Below are 13049 nucleotides of genomic sequence, written 5' to 3' on the forward strand. Positions count from 1 at the left end.
TTCAACAATTGTCAACTTACTGTTTTATCTGCTTCCTTTCACTTCCCCACCCCAGATTATTTTAAAGCAAATCCTAAACATTATATTATTAATTTGTAAACTCTTCCGAATCTACTGTAGAAGATAAGGTCTCTCTCTTTTTTTTTTTAAATAACATAAGCAGAATACCTTATTATACCTAAAAAACTAACAATAATATTACCAACCATCCAGTCAGTATTCAAACTTCCTTGATTATTTCATAAACGGTTTTAAAAGTTGGTTTGTTTGAATCAGAATCAAAACATCTATACATCATAATTGGTCAGTATTATCTCTTAAATTACTTTTAATCTATAACCCTCTCCCTCCCCCCTTTTGCCTTGTATTTTATTTGTTAAAGGGTGTTTGTCCACTTTCTGGATTTTGCAATTGCGATTGTCTACCTGTGGTATCATTTAACCTGTCCAAGAATATTTTTATTTTTGTTTAAATATACCTTACCTCATCTCTTTAGACTGTAAACAAATTTTTGTTTAAATGGAAAAGTAATGCCTAGTTTAGTTGTTGAAGAATAAAGGATTTCAAAGATTGTGTGAGCATGAAAGGGAGGATCTGAAGGAAAGACTATGATTCTCAGGAAGTAGATGAATTTTGTACAGCTCCATGTTTATAGTTCTGATTATTTTGATAACATTATATAATTTGTTCCCATTTCAAAATATTGTAAAACACTGGAATATAAAATTGTAGCAAGAGTAGATACACTAGGTTGATTTTGGCTAACATGATATTTCTTTATTAACTTTTTTCATTTACAAAAAAAGATACCAGGTGATCAGCACACCAACGGACTTTTTTATGGTAATGGAATATGTATCTGGTGGTGAATTATTTGACTACATCTGTAAACATGGACGGGTAAGTAACATTATCTAGTGCGTTACACCCCTAAGCTTAAACAGAGAAAAGTATTGGGAAAAAGCAGACCACAAATATATCTTCAAAATGGAGGTTGCTTCTTAATAATGCTTAACTAAACATACAGAATATTAGACAAATTTTCTTTTTTAAAAAATCAACCTTTCACAATACTGATTCTAGGAAATTTGTTCCACTTAACTGCCAGCATGATGATTGTGGTTTTCAAAGTGAGAAGTCTATTTCATAAGATCATGTTGAAGCTTCAGTAACTTCGTTTTCTTACCACTTGGAAAGAAATTCTGTTCCAGATTATGTTTTACTAGTGATTGAACATTGTGTGCATTTAGTAAATATTAATTGAACATTAAATATTACTGCCTAGCAGCAAAGAAAAACCTGTTGATTGACATGTTAAGTTTTGATGCAAGTTTTCGTTTTGTTTGTTTTGTTTTGCTGAGAATTTCAACACAATTTTAATGGGCTTACTCAATTATATTTAAGCTGATTATGAAATTAAAGCTCTTGCTGTGTAGATATCCCAGATATCCTTAGTGCAGTGTCTTTTATACTTGATAGGTTGAAGAGATGGAAGCCAGGCGGCTCTTTCAGCAGATTCTGTCTGCTGTGGATTACTGTCATAGGCATATGGTTGTTCATCGAGACCTGAAACCAGAGAATGTGCTCTTGGATGCACACATGAATGCCAAGATAGCTGATTTTGGTAGGTAACTCCAGGGGTGTTCAGAAATATATTAGCTGTCTTTTAAAATGTGTTAGTAACAACTTTTATGTAACTAAGAGCTTTCAGTTTCAACATTGTGAATTTTGTACCATGAAAAGGGATTAGTTGCACAGTCTCTATACTAAAAACATCCAAAAACATTGCTATCAAGTTGATTCGGACTTATGGTGACCCCATGTGTTACAGAGTAGAACTGTTCCGTAGAGTTTTCTTGGCTGTAATCTTACCGGAAGCAGATTGCCAGGCCTTTCTTTTGCATTGTCACTAGGTGGATTTGAACAGGCAACCTTTATGTTAGCAGCCAATTGCAAACTGCTTGCACCACCAGGGCTTCTTCTTTTTATTTAAACACACTTAAAAAAATGCAGATACTTCTAGAAAAGTTAGTGGGCCATGATCAAAATAAATCTATTGAATCTTCATTTCCTCCTAAAAAAATGATACTTAACTGTTTAGTGTCTTTTTGTGGTGGGGGTCACAAAATCCTTCGGAAAACTGATGAAAGTATGGGCACTCTCCCTGGTGAGTATACATGAACAGTTGTGTATGAAAATTTGCATGCAGTTTTGAAGCTTTATAATCCTTCTGAATCAATGTATGGAGAAGCTGATTCATCTCAGGGTAACATCTGTCCTAACAACTTGATGAGAGAATAGGAGTTTTTGTCAGAGGTAGAAGAAAAGGTTAAGTGTAATTTTTATGCTCCAAACACTTTCTTAGGTAACCATGCCTTGAATGGGTGCCATAGTAGGGTGTTTTGGAAAAGGATTAGGAAGTGAGAGATTACAGAACAGAGATGGAAAGGTGCAAAAGTTTATCATTGCTTATTTAAATTTTTTGTCTGTTCCTTGTCTTTAATCTAAAAACAGGAACCTAGTTTCCCTATTTGTCATCCCTCTCCAAATTATAAAACTCATTTAGTACTATAGTTCAGTTAAATTTTGTCCAAATAGATTTTTATTTTCTATGTTGAGTTAAAGCTTTCCAAATTGAAAACTTTTGGAACACAATTTGTTTATAAATTGGAGCCTGTCTGATTTGTACTCGAAGATTTTTTAAAAAGGCTTTTGAAAGTATAGTATAAAAAAGCAGTCATCTCTGTTTTACTTTTTCAATTGTAGAAGTGGGTAACTTATATACATGTATTTTTGAACACTTTATTGTGGCTTGGGTGAAAGTTTACAGAGCAAATTAGTTTCCCATTCAACAATTTATATACATTTTGTTTCGTGACATTAGTGTGTATACAAATGCATACATAGACGTATCCCCTGCCAAACTGATATTTGCTCACCGGTGTACTCCCATATACCTTCCCACACCTGTTCAGCTTTCATATCTATCTGTATATCCACTTGTAAATTACTGTTGTTATTACTGTTATTGCAGGATTTTGTGTGTAATAGTATTTACCGTTGTTTCCTTTTACTCTTGCATACCTCTCTGTCTTCCTTTGCCTTGGTCATGTTGTGCTGACTTATTGTGTATTCTTTCTCTCTTCACTCAAGTTAATATATGTCTACTATCTAAACCAGTGGCTCCGTGGGAGAAAGATGTGGCAGTCTGCTTCCGTAAAGATTTATAGTCTTGGAAACTCAATGGCAGTGGGTTTGGTTTGGTATCTAGTCAGTGATTTTCCCCTCCTCCCCCTCCCACCACTGATAACCATCAAAGAATATTTCTTTCTGTGTGTAAACCTTTTTATAATAGTGATCTCATACAGTATTTGCCCTTTTGTGATTAACTTATTTCACTCAGTATAATGTCCTCCAAGTTCATCCTTGTTGTGAGGTGTTTCTCGCATTTGTTGTTATTCTTTAATGTTGTGTAGTATTCCACTGTGTGTATGTACCACAGTTTGTTTATCCATTTATCTGTTGATGGGCACTTAGTTTATTTCCATCTTTTTTGCCATTGTGAATAATGCTGCAGTGAATATGGGTGTGCATATATCTATTCATGTCATGACTCTTATTTCTCTAGGATATATACTTAGCAGTGGGATTGCTGGATCATGTAGTATTTCTATTTCTTACTTTTAAATGAAGCACCATATTATTTTCCATAGTGGTTGTACCATTTCACATTCCCGCCAGCAGTGTACGAGAGTTCCAATCTCCCCACACCCTCACCAACATTTGTTGTTTTCTGTTTTTTGGATCATTGCTGTTATTACTGAGGTGAGGTTATATCTCATTGTTGTTTTGATTTACATCTCTCTAATGGCTAATGATCATGAGCATCTCTTCATGTGTTTGTTGGCCGCCTGAATGTCTTCTTTGGTGAAATGTCTGTTCATGTCCTTTGCCTATTTTTTAATTGGATTGTTTGTATTTTTGTTGTTGAGGTATTGAAGTTTTCTACAAATCTTAGAGATGAGTCCCTTGTCAGAAATGTTGTTGCCAAATTTTTTTTTCCAGTCTGTAGGTTCTCTTTTTATTCTTTTGGAGAAGTCTTTTGATGTGCATAAGTGTTGAATTTTTAGGAGGTTCCAGCTGTCTAGTTTATCTTCTGCTATTTGTACATTATTCATTATGTTTAGTAGTCTACTTTGCCATAAATTAGGTCCCCTAGGGTTGCCCGTATTTTTTCTTCCATGATCTTTATAGTTTTAGGTTTTACATTGAGGTCCTTGATCCATCTTGAGTTAGTTTTTGTGTATGGTATGAGGTATCAGTCCTGTTTCATTTTTCTGCAAATGGATATCCAGTTTTGCCATCACCATTTGTTAAAGAGACTATTTCTTCCCTATTTAATGGGTTTTGGCCCTTTGTCGAAGGTCAGCTGTCCATACGTGAATGGATTTACTTCTGGGTTCTCAATTCTGTTCCATTGGTCTATGTGTCTGTAGTTGTACCAGTACCAGGCTGTTTGACTACTGTGGCTGTGTAGTAGGTTTTGAGATTGGGAAGTGTGAGGCCTCCTACTTTGTTCTTTAGTAGTGCTTTGCTTATCCGGGGCCTCTTTCTTTTCCATATAAAGTTGGTGATTAGTTTTTCCATTTTGTTAAAGAATTTTGATGGAATCTGGATCTGCATTGCATTATACTGCAGATCACTTTGAGTAGTATTGACGTTTTTACAGTATTACGTCTTCCTATCTATGAGCATGTTATGTTTTTCCATTTATGTAGGTTTCTTTGTTTCTTGCTATAGTGTTTTGCAGTTTTCGTTGTATTAGTCTTTTACATTCCTGGTTAAGCTTTGTCGTGGATTGAATTGTGTACCCCCAAAAATTCTGTCAACTTGTCTAGGCCCTGATTCCCAGTATTGTGTGATTGTCAACCATTTTGTCATCTGATATGATTCTCCTGTGTGTTGTAAATCCCATCTCTATGATGTTAATGAGATGGGATTAATGGTAGTTATGTTAATGAGGCAGGACTCAGTCTACAAGATTAGATTGTTTTAAGCCAATCTCTTTTGAGATACGTAAGAGAGAAGCGAGCAGAGACACATGGGGACCTCATACCACCAAGAAACAAGAGCCAGGAGAATAGCGTGTCCTTTGGACCCAGGGTCCCTGCACTGAGAAGTTCCTTGACCAGGGAAACATTCATAACAAGGACCTTCCTCCAGAGCCTAAGTAAAGAGAAAGCCTTCCCCTGGAGCTGATGCCCTGCATTTGTACTTGTAGCCCACTAGACTGTGAAAGAATAAATTTCTCTTTGTTAAAGCCATCCACTTGTGGTATTTCTGTTATAGCAGCGCTGGATAACTAAGATAGGCTTATTCCTAAGTATTTTATCTTTTGAGGGGCTCTTATAAATGGTATTGTTTTCCTGATTTCCTTTTCAGAGTTCTCTTTGTTAGTGTAGAGGAATCTGATTGATTTTTGTATGTTGATCTTGTAGCCTGCCACTTTGCTGAATCCCTCTATTAGTTCCAGTAGCTTTCTTGTGGAAGTTCTCGGATTTTCTATGTATAGGATCATGTCATCTGCAAACAGGGATAGTTTTACTTCTTCCTTACCAATTTGGGTGCTTTTATTTCCCTTTCTTGCCTTATTGCTCTGGTTAGGACTTCCAGTACAGTGTTGAATAAGAGTGGTGATAAAGGACAACCTTGTCTGGTTCCCATTCTAATGGGGAATGATTTCAGTCTCTCTGTTGAGAATAATATTGGCCGTTGGTTTTATATATATGTCCTTAATTATGTTGAGGAATTATCTTTCTATTCTTATTTTGCTGAGAGCTTTTATCTGGAATGGGTGTTGGACTTTATCAAATGATTCTTTTCCTTTGTTTTATTTGTGTGGTGGATTACATTGATTGATTTTCCAATGTTGAACCATCCTTGCATACCTGGTATGAATCTCAGTTGGTCGTGATGTATTTTTTTTTTTCATATGTTGTTGGATTCTATTGGCTAAAATTTTGTTGAGAATTTTTGCTTCTGTATTCATGAGGAATATTGTTCTATACTTTTCTTTTTTAGTGGTATCTTTGCCTGACTTTGATATCCGGGTTATTCTTGTTTCATAGAATGAATTCAGGAGTATTCCATCTTTTTTCTAAGTTCTGGAATATTTTGAATAGAATTGGTGTCAGCTCTTCTCTGAATGTTTGGTGGAATTCTCCAGTGAAGCCATCTGGGCCAGGGCTTCTTTTTTGTTGGAGTTTTTTTTTACTTCTTCAATTTCTTCTTTTATTATGGGTCTGTTCAAATCTTCTACCTCAGTGTGTGTTAGTTTAGGTAGGTAGTATGTTTATAGACATTTGTCCATTTCTTCTAGGTTTTCAAATTTGTTGGAGTACAGTTCTTCATAGTATTCTCTTATGATCATTTTTATTTCAGTTGCTTCTGTTGTCACCCATCTCATTTATCATTTGTGTTATTTGCATCTTCTCCTTCTTTTTCTTTGTCAGTTTGGCTGGTGGTTTGTTGATTTATTAATCCTTTTGAAGAACCAACTTCTAGTCTTATTGATTCTTTCTGTTGTTTTTCTGTTTCATTAATTTCTGCTCTAATCTTTATTATTTCCTTTCTTCTGGTGACTCTGGGCTTTGTTTTTTGTTTTTTGTTTTTTTGCTACTCTTTTTCTATTTGTTGGAGTTGTAGGGTTAATGTTTTGATTTTGGTCCTTCTTTTTTGATGTGTGCATTTATTTCTATAAATTGACCTCTGAGCACTGCTTTTGCTGTGTCCCATAGGTTTTGGTATGTTGTGTTTTCATTCTCATTTGAGTCTAGGAATTTTTTAATTTCTTCTATTACCCAGTGATTTTTAAGCAGCATGTTACTCAGTTTCCATGTGTTTAATATTTTTTCTTAGTCTTTGTTACTAATTTTTAATTTTATAGCATTGTGATCTGAGAAGATGCCTTGTATTATTTTGATTTTTTAAAATTTATTGAGGCTTGCTTTGTGGCCTAACATATGGTCTTTTCTGGAGAATGATCCATGTGCCCTGGAAAAGAGTGCTTTAATTTTTGGCAAAGTTAACATCATTTGGAATAACCTCGTATTTGTGAAGTGAATCTATTTTTATTTAGAAAGGGAATTTAATTCCAGTTATACGTGGGATATGCTTTAGCTTTTTTGTCATAGTGTAAGCATTTTGAAATAGTCTCTTTCCAGTCTAACAAATGCTTTCAACTGCTTTTAAAAAATAATTTAAAAATACGATGTAAGAAAGAGTGTTGAAGATTTGAGATTTTTCCCCATGCATTTATCGACATCTACTTTAAAAAATATATGGCACAAGGTAAACATTACCTTTATTTTCAGGATTATCTAATATGATGTCAGATGGTGAATTTCTGCGAACTAGTTGTGGATCTCCAAATTATGCAGCACCTGAAGTCATCTCAGGCAGGTAATAATATATCAGCCAAGAAAATAAGCTTTTTGTAGTCCTTTGTTCATTCTGGTAACATCTAATTATAATTGATTATCTTTGGAAGATAAGATTTTTGCATAGCTGAAACAAATTGTCACTTTATTTTTCTGTTGTTGAAGGGTAGAATGGTTATATTAAAAAAATTTGAAAACATTTCATTTAGATTTTGTTATGAATGTTTTTAAGGAGTTTCCCATACTGAAACATCTTAATTTAACATCTCTTTCATTTTATAAGTGTGCAGATAAGACAGTAAGAATTTATTAAATTTAATCTAGTGTTATTATTTACTTATTAGACACAGTCCTTTAATAATACTTTACACATACTTTTATGAATACAGAGTATTGTTTTATATTTTATGTTTGGAAGAATGAAGTTTTTTTTGGATAATATTGTCATTTCATGAAATTAAACTATACAAGTGGAAATTGTGTAATTACTCTTGTAATTTACTCGTTGCATTTTTAAAATGTTTATACAGATTATAATGGTAAACTCATGTCTTTCTCCAATGACAAATTTCTGGTTAAAAAGTTAACAGATTTATATGAGAAAATCTAAAAAAGGTATTATTGTAAGTAGCAGATATAGGAGTTTGGATGATAAAGCAAATGATGTAAATGATGGACAACAGTTTTTATAGAAACATTATATTCCGTTAATTGGAATTGTGGGAGATTTACTTTTTTTTACTTCAGACGCAGGTTTGAGTTTGGCTGTGTGCTATTAGGGAAATTTTAACGCTGTAAAAAGGTTACAGAAAGGGAATAACATTCTAGGCATAAGTTATCTGGAGCAAAATTGAAGAAACTAATCTTAGTTGCAGAAGCTAGCAAGTGATCAGAATGAAAGTATTAGGTACTCAGGGTAAGATGATACCGAGTAAGTACTGTCAGAGGAAGTGTGACAGGACTAGTTAGATACTTTAATGTTTCCAGTATTCTTTAAAATTCTTAGCCCAGGCTAAGAATTCTATTATACGTACATTATCTTTTTTGTATGAAAAAATTTTAAGGTAAAAAGACTTAACCTATATGTTTTGTCAAGTTTAATGTCATGTACCATGATATTTCTATCAAAAATCAATCATAGAAAGTTTTATATTTTTTAATTAGTAAGTTTCAGTTGAATAAGTTTCTGACAAATAAAATAACATTTTCTCTTGGCAGACTTGAATAGAAATTGGTTAGACTGATTATTCTCTTTGGGGAACAACCAGTGAGTATTGGGGGATGGTCATGGACTTCATATAGGACCTTAGAAGTCAATATATCCTAATCCACACTATGTATATACAGAAGCAGAGTACATATGGATGAGAAAAGCTGACACTTGCCTCTTCAGATTTGTGTTGTCATCTTTTTGCTTAGACTGTATGCAGGTCCTGAAGTTGATATCTGGAGCTGCGGTGTTATTTTGTATGCTCTTCTTTGTGGCACCCTCCCGTTTGATGATGAGCACGTACCTACATTATTTAAGAAGATCCGAGGGGGTGTTTTTTATATTCCTGAATATCTCAATCGTTCTGTTGCTACTCTCCTGATGCATATGCTGCAGGTTGATCCTCTGAAACGAGCAACCATCAAAGACATAAGGTGACTGTTCTTTTTGTTACTGTTGTGCACATTTTCTAGTATTAATAATAGTACCACTAATTGAGTACCTGCTTTATGCTAGGCTCTGCAGCACTTTATTCTGTAAAGATTTTACTTCCTACAAAAACCTGATCATATCATTCATCTGTTAAATACTTAAGAGTGTTGATCAGATTTTCCTGTACAAGGCCTTTTATAGTAAAGCTCTACTTAACTTCTTCTGAAGTCTCATTTCCTACACTCACCACTACACTCCTTGTACCAGCCCTTCAGCCACACTGAAATCTTCCTTGTTCTTCAGACATAGCATATATTTTATGCCTTTGTTTGTATTATTCCCTTTGTATCTCATACCTTTTCTGCCTTTTTGTGTCCTGCTAGATTTCCATTCGTCCTTTAAAGTTCTGCTCACATATCACCTCCGTTGTGAAATCATCTCTGATTGCCCCAGGCAATGCTAGTTGCTTCCACTTTCATTCTTACATTGTATCTAGTTATTTCTTAATGTGTCTGTCTCCTTTCTTAAACTGTTAACTACGTAAGGGTAGAGAGTGTGCCTTAGTGTGTCTTACTCATCTTTGTGTGTGTGTGTGTGTGTGTGTGTGTGTGTGTATGTGTACCCTCGGAAAGGATATGGTATATCCTCAGAATGCACTTAATTATCTGAATGAATTTGAAATGGAAAAACAGCGTGAGATTTATAAATTTTATGTATGGTTGGTGAAATAAAACATCAGAAGTTTTGTTAAGCTTTTGATTCCAAAAATAGCTGATAGTGGGTTTATATGAAGGATCTCTTGTAATGTGAGAAACTTTTGGAAAGTGCAGTAGCTGGTGCTACTGTGAATATGACCTTTTTATAGCACACACAAGCCAGGATGATTCATTGTCATCTACCCATTACCTATCATGTCATGTTTCTTAGAGGTTTTTTGTTCTTGCCTACCATATTTTCAGGTGTTTGTTTACAAACACATTCTTCTGACATCTTTCCAGAATCATTCCCTTTCTTGTCATAAGCTAGAATGACTATTTTGACACTTTTGATCCTTGGAATATTTAAATGATGGCTAAGGTAGTTGTTTATGTGATTGCTGCCAATCTCTTTTGCAAGCAGGGGCTGATTCCTTTTCCATTTATGTATCCTTTTCTTCCTCTGGCCTTTCTTCAGTGTTTTGTGCCTCATACATAAATATGTGAAAGTGTAAATTAACACCAGAGTTAGTTATGCAAATGAATATAGGACAAAATCATTTGTGTTCATAGTTCTTTAGAATAAATAGTTCACTTAATTCATTTTCTCTTAGAAAGAAAATTAGACAGCTGATATACTTGTACCTGCTTGTATCAACATGTAAATTTGGAATAGTGAAAGTACTGATTCTGTTGTTTTAAAAACAGATGTTTATGTATTTATAGGCTTTAGAAGAATAAATAAATGTCTTCTAGGATGAGTTAACTTTCACATAGGTAAGTGGTAGTGGCATTCATCTTTGTACTTAAAACAATATAGTAACTTGAATATGTAGTTTTCATCAATTTTTTCTTTATTGATATTCAGTTTCTTAATGTTCTACTAATTATTGAAGTTACTATATACCAAGTATTTTGCTAGACTTAACATACTTCATTTTGTTGACTCTTCTTTTAAGTAACTTATTTATTTTTGTTGTTGAGAATATAGACAGCAAAACATATGCCAGTTTAACAGTTTCTACATGTACAATTCAGTGACACTGATTACATTTTTAAGTTGTGCAACCATTCTCACTCTCCTTTTTCGAGTTGTTCCACCCTCATTAACATAAACTCACTACCTCCTAAGTTTCCTATCTAATCTTTTGATTGCTTTTGTCAGTTTGATACCATATGGATAGCTCTTGAAAGAGCACAATGCTCAAGGCAGACATCTTTACCAATTAAGCTCAGCTATTGTTTGGTTTTAAGAAAGACTTAAAGGGATATTTTTGGTTTAAGGTTTACATTTTAAAGATTATCTCAGGGCAGTACTTTCAGGGATTCATACAGCCTCCATGATTCCAGAAAGTCTGGATTCCATGAGAATTTGCACTTCTGATCTGAATTTTCCCTCTTTTGATCAGGATTCTTCTATAGAATTTTGTATCAAAATTTATATAAAGCTTCATTGACTCTTAATTAAAAAAAAGGAGGGGAGGGGTGGAGTGGAAGAACACTAAATAGACAATAGATAAGCGGTGACTTTGGTGAAGAGTAAGACAGTACACAATACTGGGGAAGCCAATGCAACTTGTCCAAGGCAAGGTCATGGAAGCTCCGTAGACACATCCAAACTCCCTGAGGGACCGAATTACTGGGCTTAGAGCTGGGGAGATCATGGTCTCAGGGAACATCTAGCTCAATTGGTATAACATAGTTTATAAAGAAAATGTTCTACATTCTACTTTGGTGAGTAGCATCTGGGGTCTTAAAAGCCTGTGAGCAGCCATCTAAGATACTCCACTGGTCTCACCCCTTCAGGGGCAAGGGAGAATGAAGAAAACTAAAGACACAAAGGAAAGATTAGTCCAAAGGACTAATGGACCACAACTACCACAGCCTCCACCAAACAGAGTCCAGTACAACTAGATGGTGCCTGGCTACCACCACTGACTGCTCTGACAGGGATCACAATAGAGGGTCCTGGACAGAGCTGGAGAAAAATGTAGAAAATTCTAACTCATGAAAAAAGACCAGACTTATTGGTCTGACAGAGACTGGAGAAACCCTGAGAGTATGGCCCCTGGACACCCTTTTAACTTAGTAATGAAGTCACTCCTGAGATTCCCCCTTCATCCAAAGATTAGACAGGCCCATAAAACAAAATGAGACTAAAGGGGCACATCAGCCCAGGAGCAAGGACTAGAAGGCAGGAGGGAATAGGAAAGCTGGTAATAGGGAACCCAGGGTTGAGAAGGGAAAGTGTTGATGTGTCTTGGGGCTGTTAACCAATATCATAAAACAATATGTGTACTAACTGTTTAATGAGAAGTTAGTTCTGTAAACCTTCATCTAAAGTACAATTAAAAAAACAAAAACAAACCAGTTGCCGTTGAGTTGATTTCAACTTGTAGTGAACGTATAGGACAGAGTAGAACTGCCCCATAGAGTTTCCAAGGAGCAGCTGGTGGATTTGAACTGCCAACCTTTTGATTAGCAGCCGAGCTTGTAACCACTGCACCACAGGTGACTTTTAATAGTAATAGTAGTATTCTGGTTTTACTGCCCATGAAACGGAAGTTTACAAAAGTTATCTAATAATGATTTGCTGATGTATCGCTTTGCCCCTATTAAATTATAAATTCTTTCAAATTAGGGACCAAGTATTAATTTCTATCAAAATGTACAATTCCTGGCACATATTGAGTATTGAGTAAATCTGTGTTGTTTGTTGAAAATTATACAATAAGAGGCAGAACTGAGTCCCAGCTCACAACTTGCCTGAATTCAAAACCTATGTTATTCCCACTATTCCAGATCCTACGTCACTTCCTTGACATCTGTCCCTCCTAATATACCGTAGTATCTATACTTCTCTTATGCCACAATGTTCTGTGCTGTAGTTATTTTTTGTACATAGCTGATTTATCTTATATGATAGTCATTGAAGGCTAGGAAATATACCTCCATATTTATTAGGTCACTTCATCAGTTTTGCTTTTATTTATTCCACAAATACTTATTTAGCATCTACTGTGTGCCAGTTCTGTGCTAGGTGCTCGGAATATAGTGATAAACTAGACATTGTCTTCATGGAAACCTTTTGTTCTCCCAAGCACCTTAAATTTATTATTAGTATTAATGTTATTGTGGTTAAAAGTGAGGGGCCTGAAGTTCAACTGTCTGATTCTTCTGTTTACCAGCTGTGGGCATGTTAATTAACCTCTTTGTGCTATAGTTATTTCATATATATATATATATATATATATATATATATATATAAGAAAC

The 13049-nt window shown here is 34.7% G+C and overlaps 1 protein-coding gene across 4 annotated transcripts in view; it reads left to right on the forward strand.

The window, feature by feature from the left end:
* Positions 1 to 13049, forward strand: part of PRKAA2 (protein kinase AMP-activated catalytic subunit alpha 2) — a 103035-nt gene that overhangs the window by 64681 nt on the left and 25305 nt on the right. For 2 of the 4 annotated variants that reach the window (XM_004368985.2, XM_023730502.1), the window contains exons 3-6: positions 807 to 900; positions 1480 to 1624; positions 7374 to 7461; positions 8859 to 9083. The exons of 1 other annotated variant lie outside the window; for it this stretch is intronic. In XM_004368985.2, coding sequence (XP_004369042.1) covers positions 807 to 900; positions 1480 to 1624; positions 7374 to 7461; positions 8859 to 9083 — 552 coding nt within the window. The remainder of the gene's footprint in view (positions 1 to 806; positions 901 to 1479; positions 1625 to 7373; positions 7462 to 8858; positions 9084 to 13049) is intronic. One more of the 4 variants, XM_023730507.1, reaches the window with a different exon arrangement.

The sequence above is a fragment of the Trichechus manatus genome, unplaced genomic scaffold (genome assembly GCF_000243295.1).
Source record: "Trichechus manatus latirostris isolate Lorelei unplaced genomic scaffold, TriManLat1.0 scaffold00003, whole genome shotgun sequence".
NCBI classification, from domain to species: Eukaryota; Metazoa; Chordata; class Mammalia; order Sirenia; family Trichechidae; genus Trichechus; species Trichechus manatus.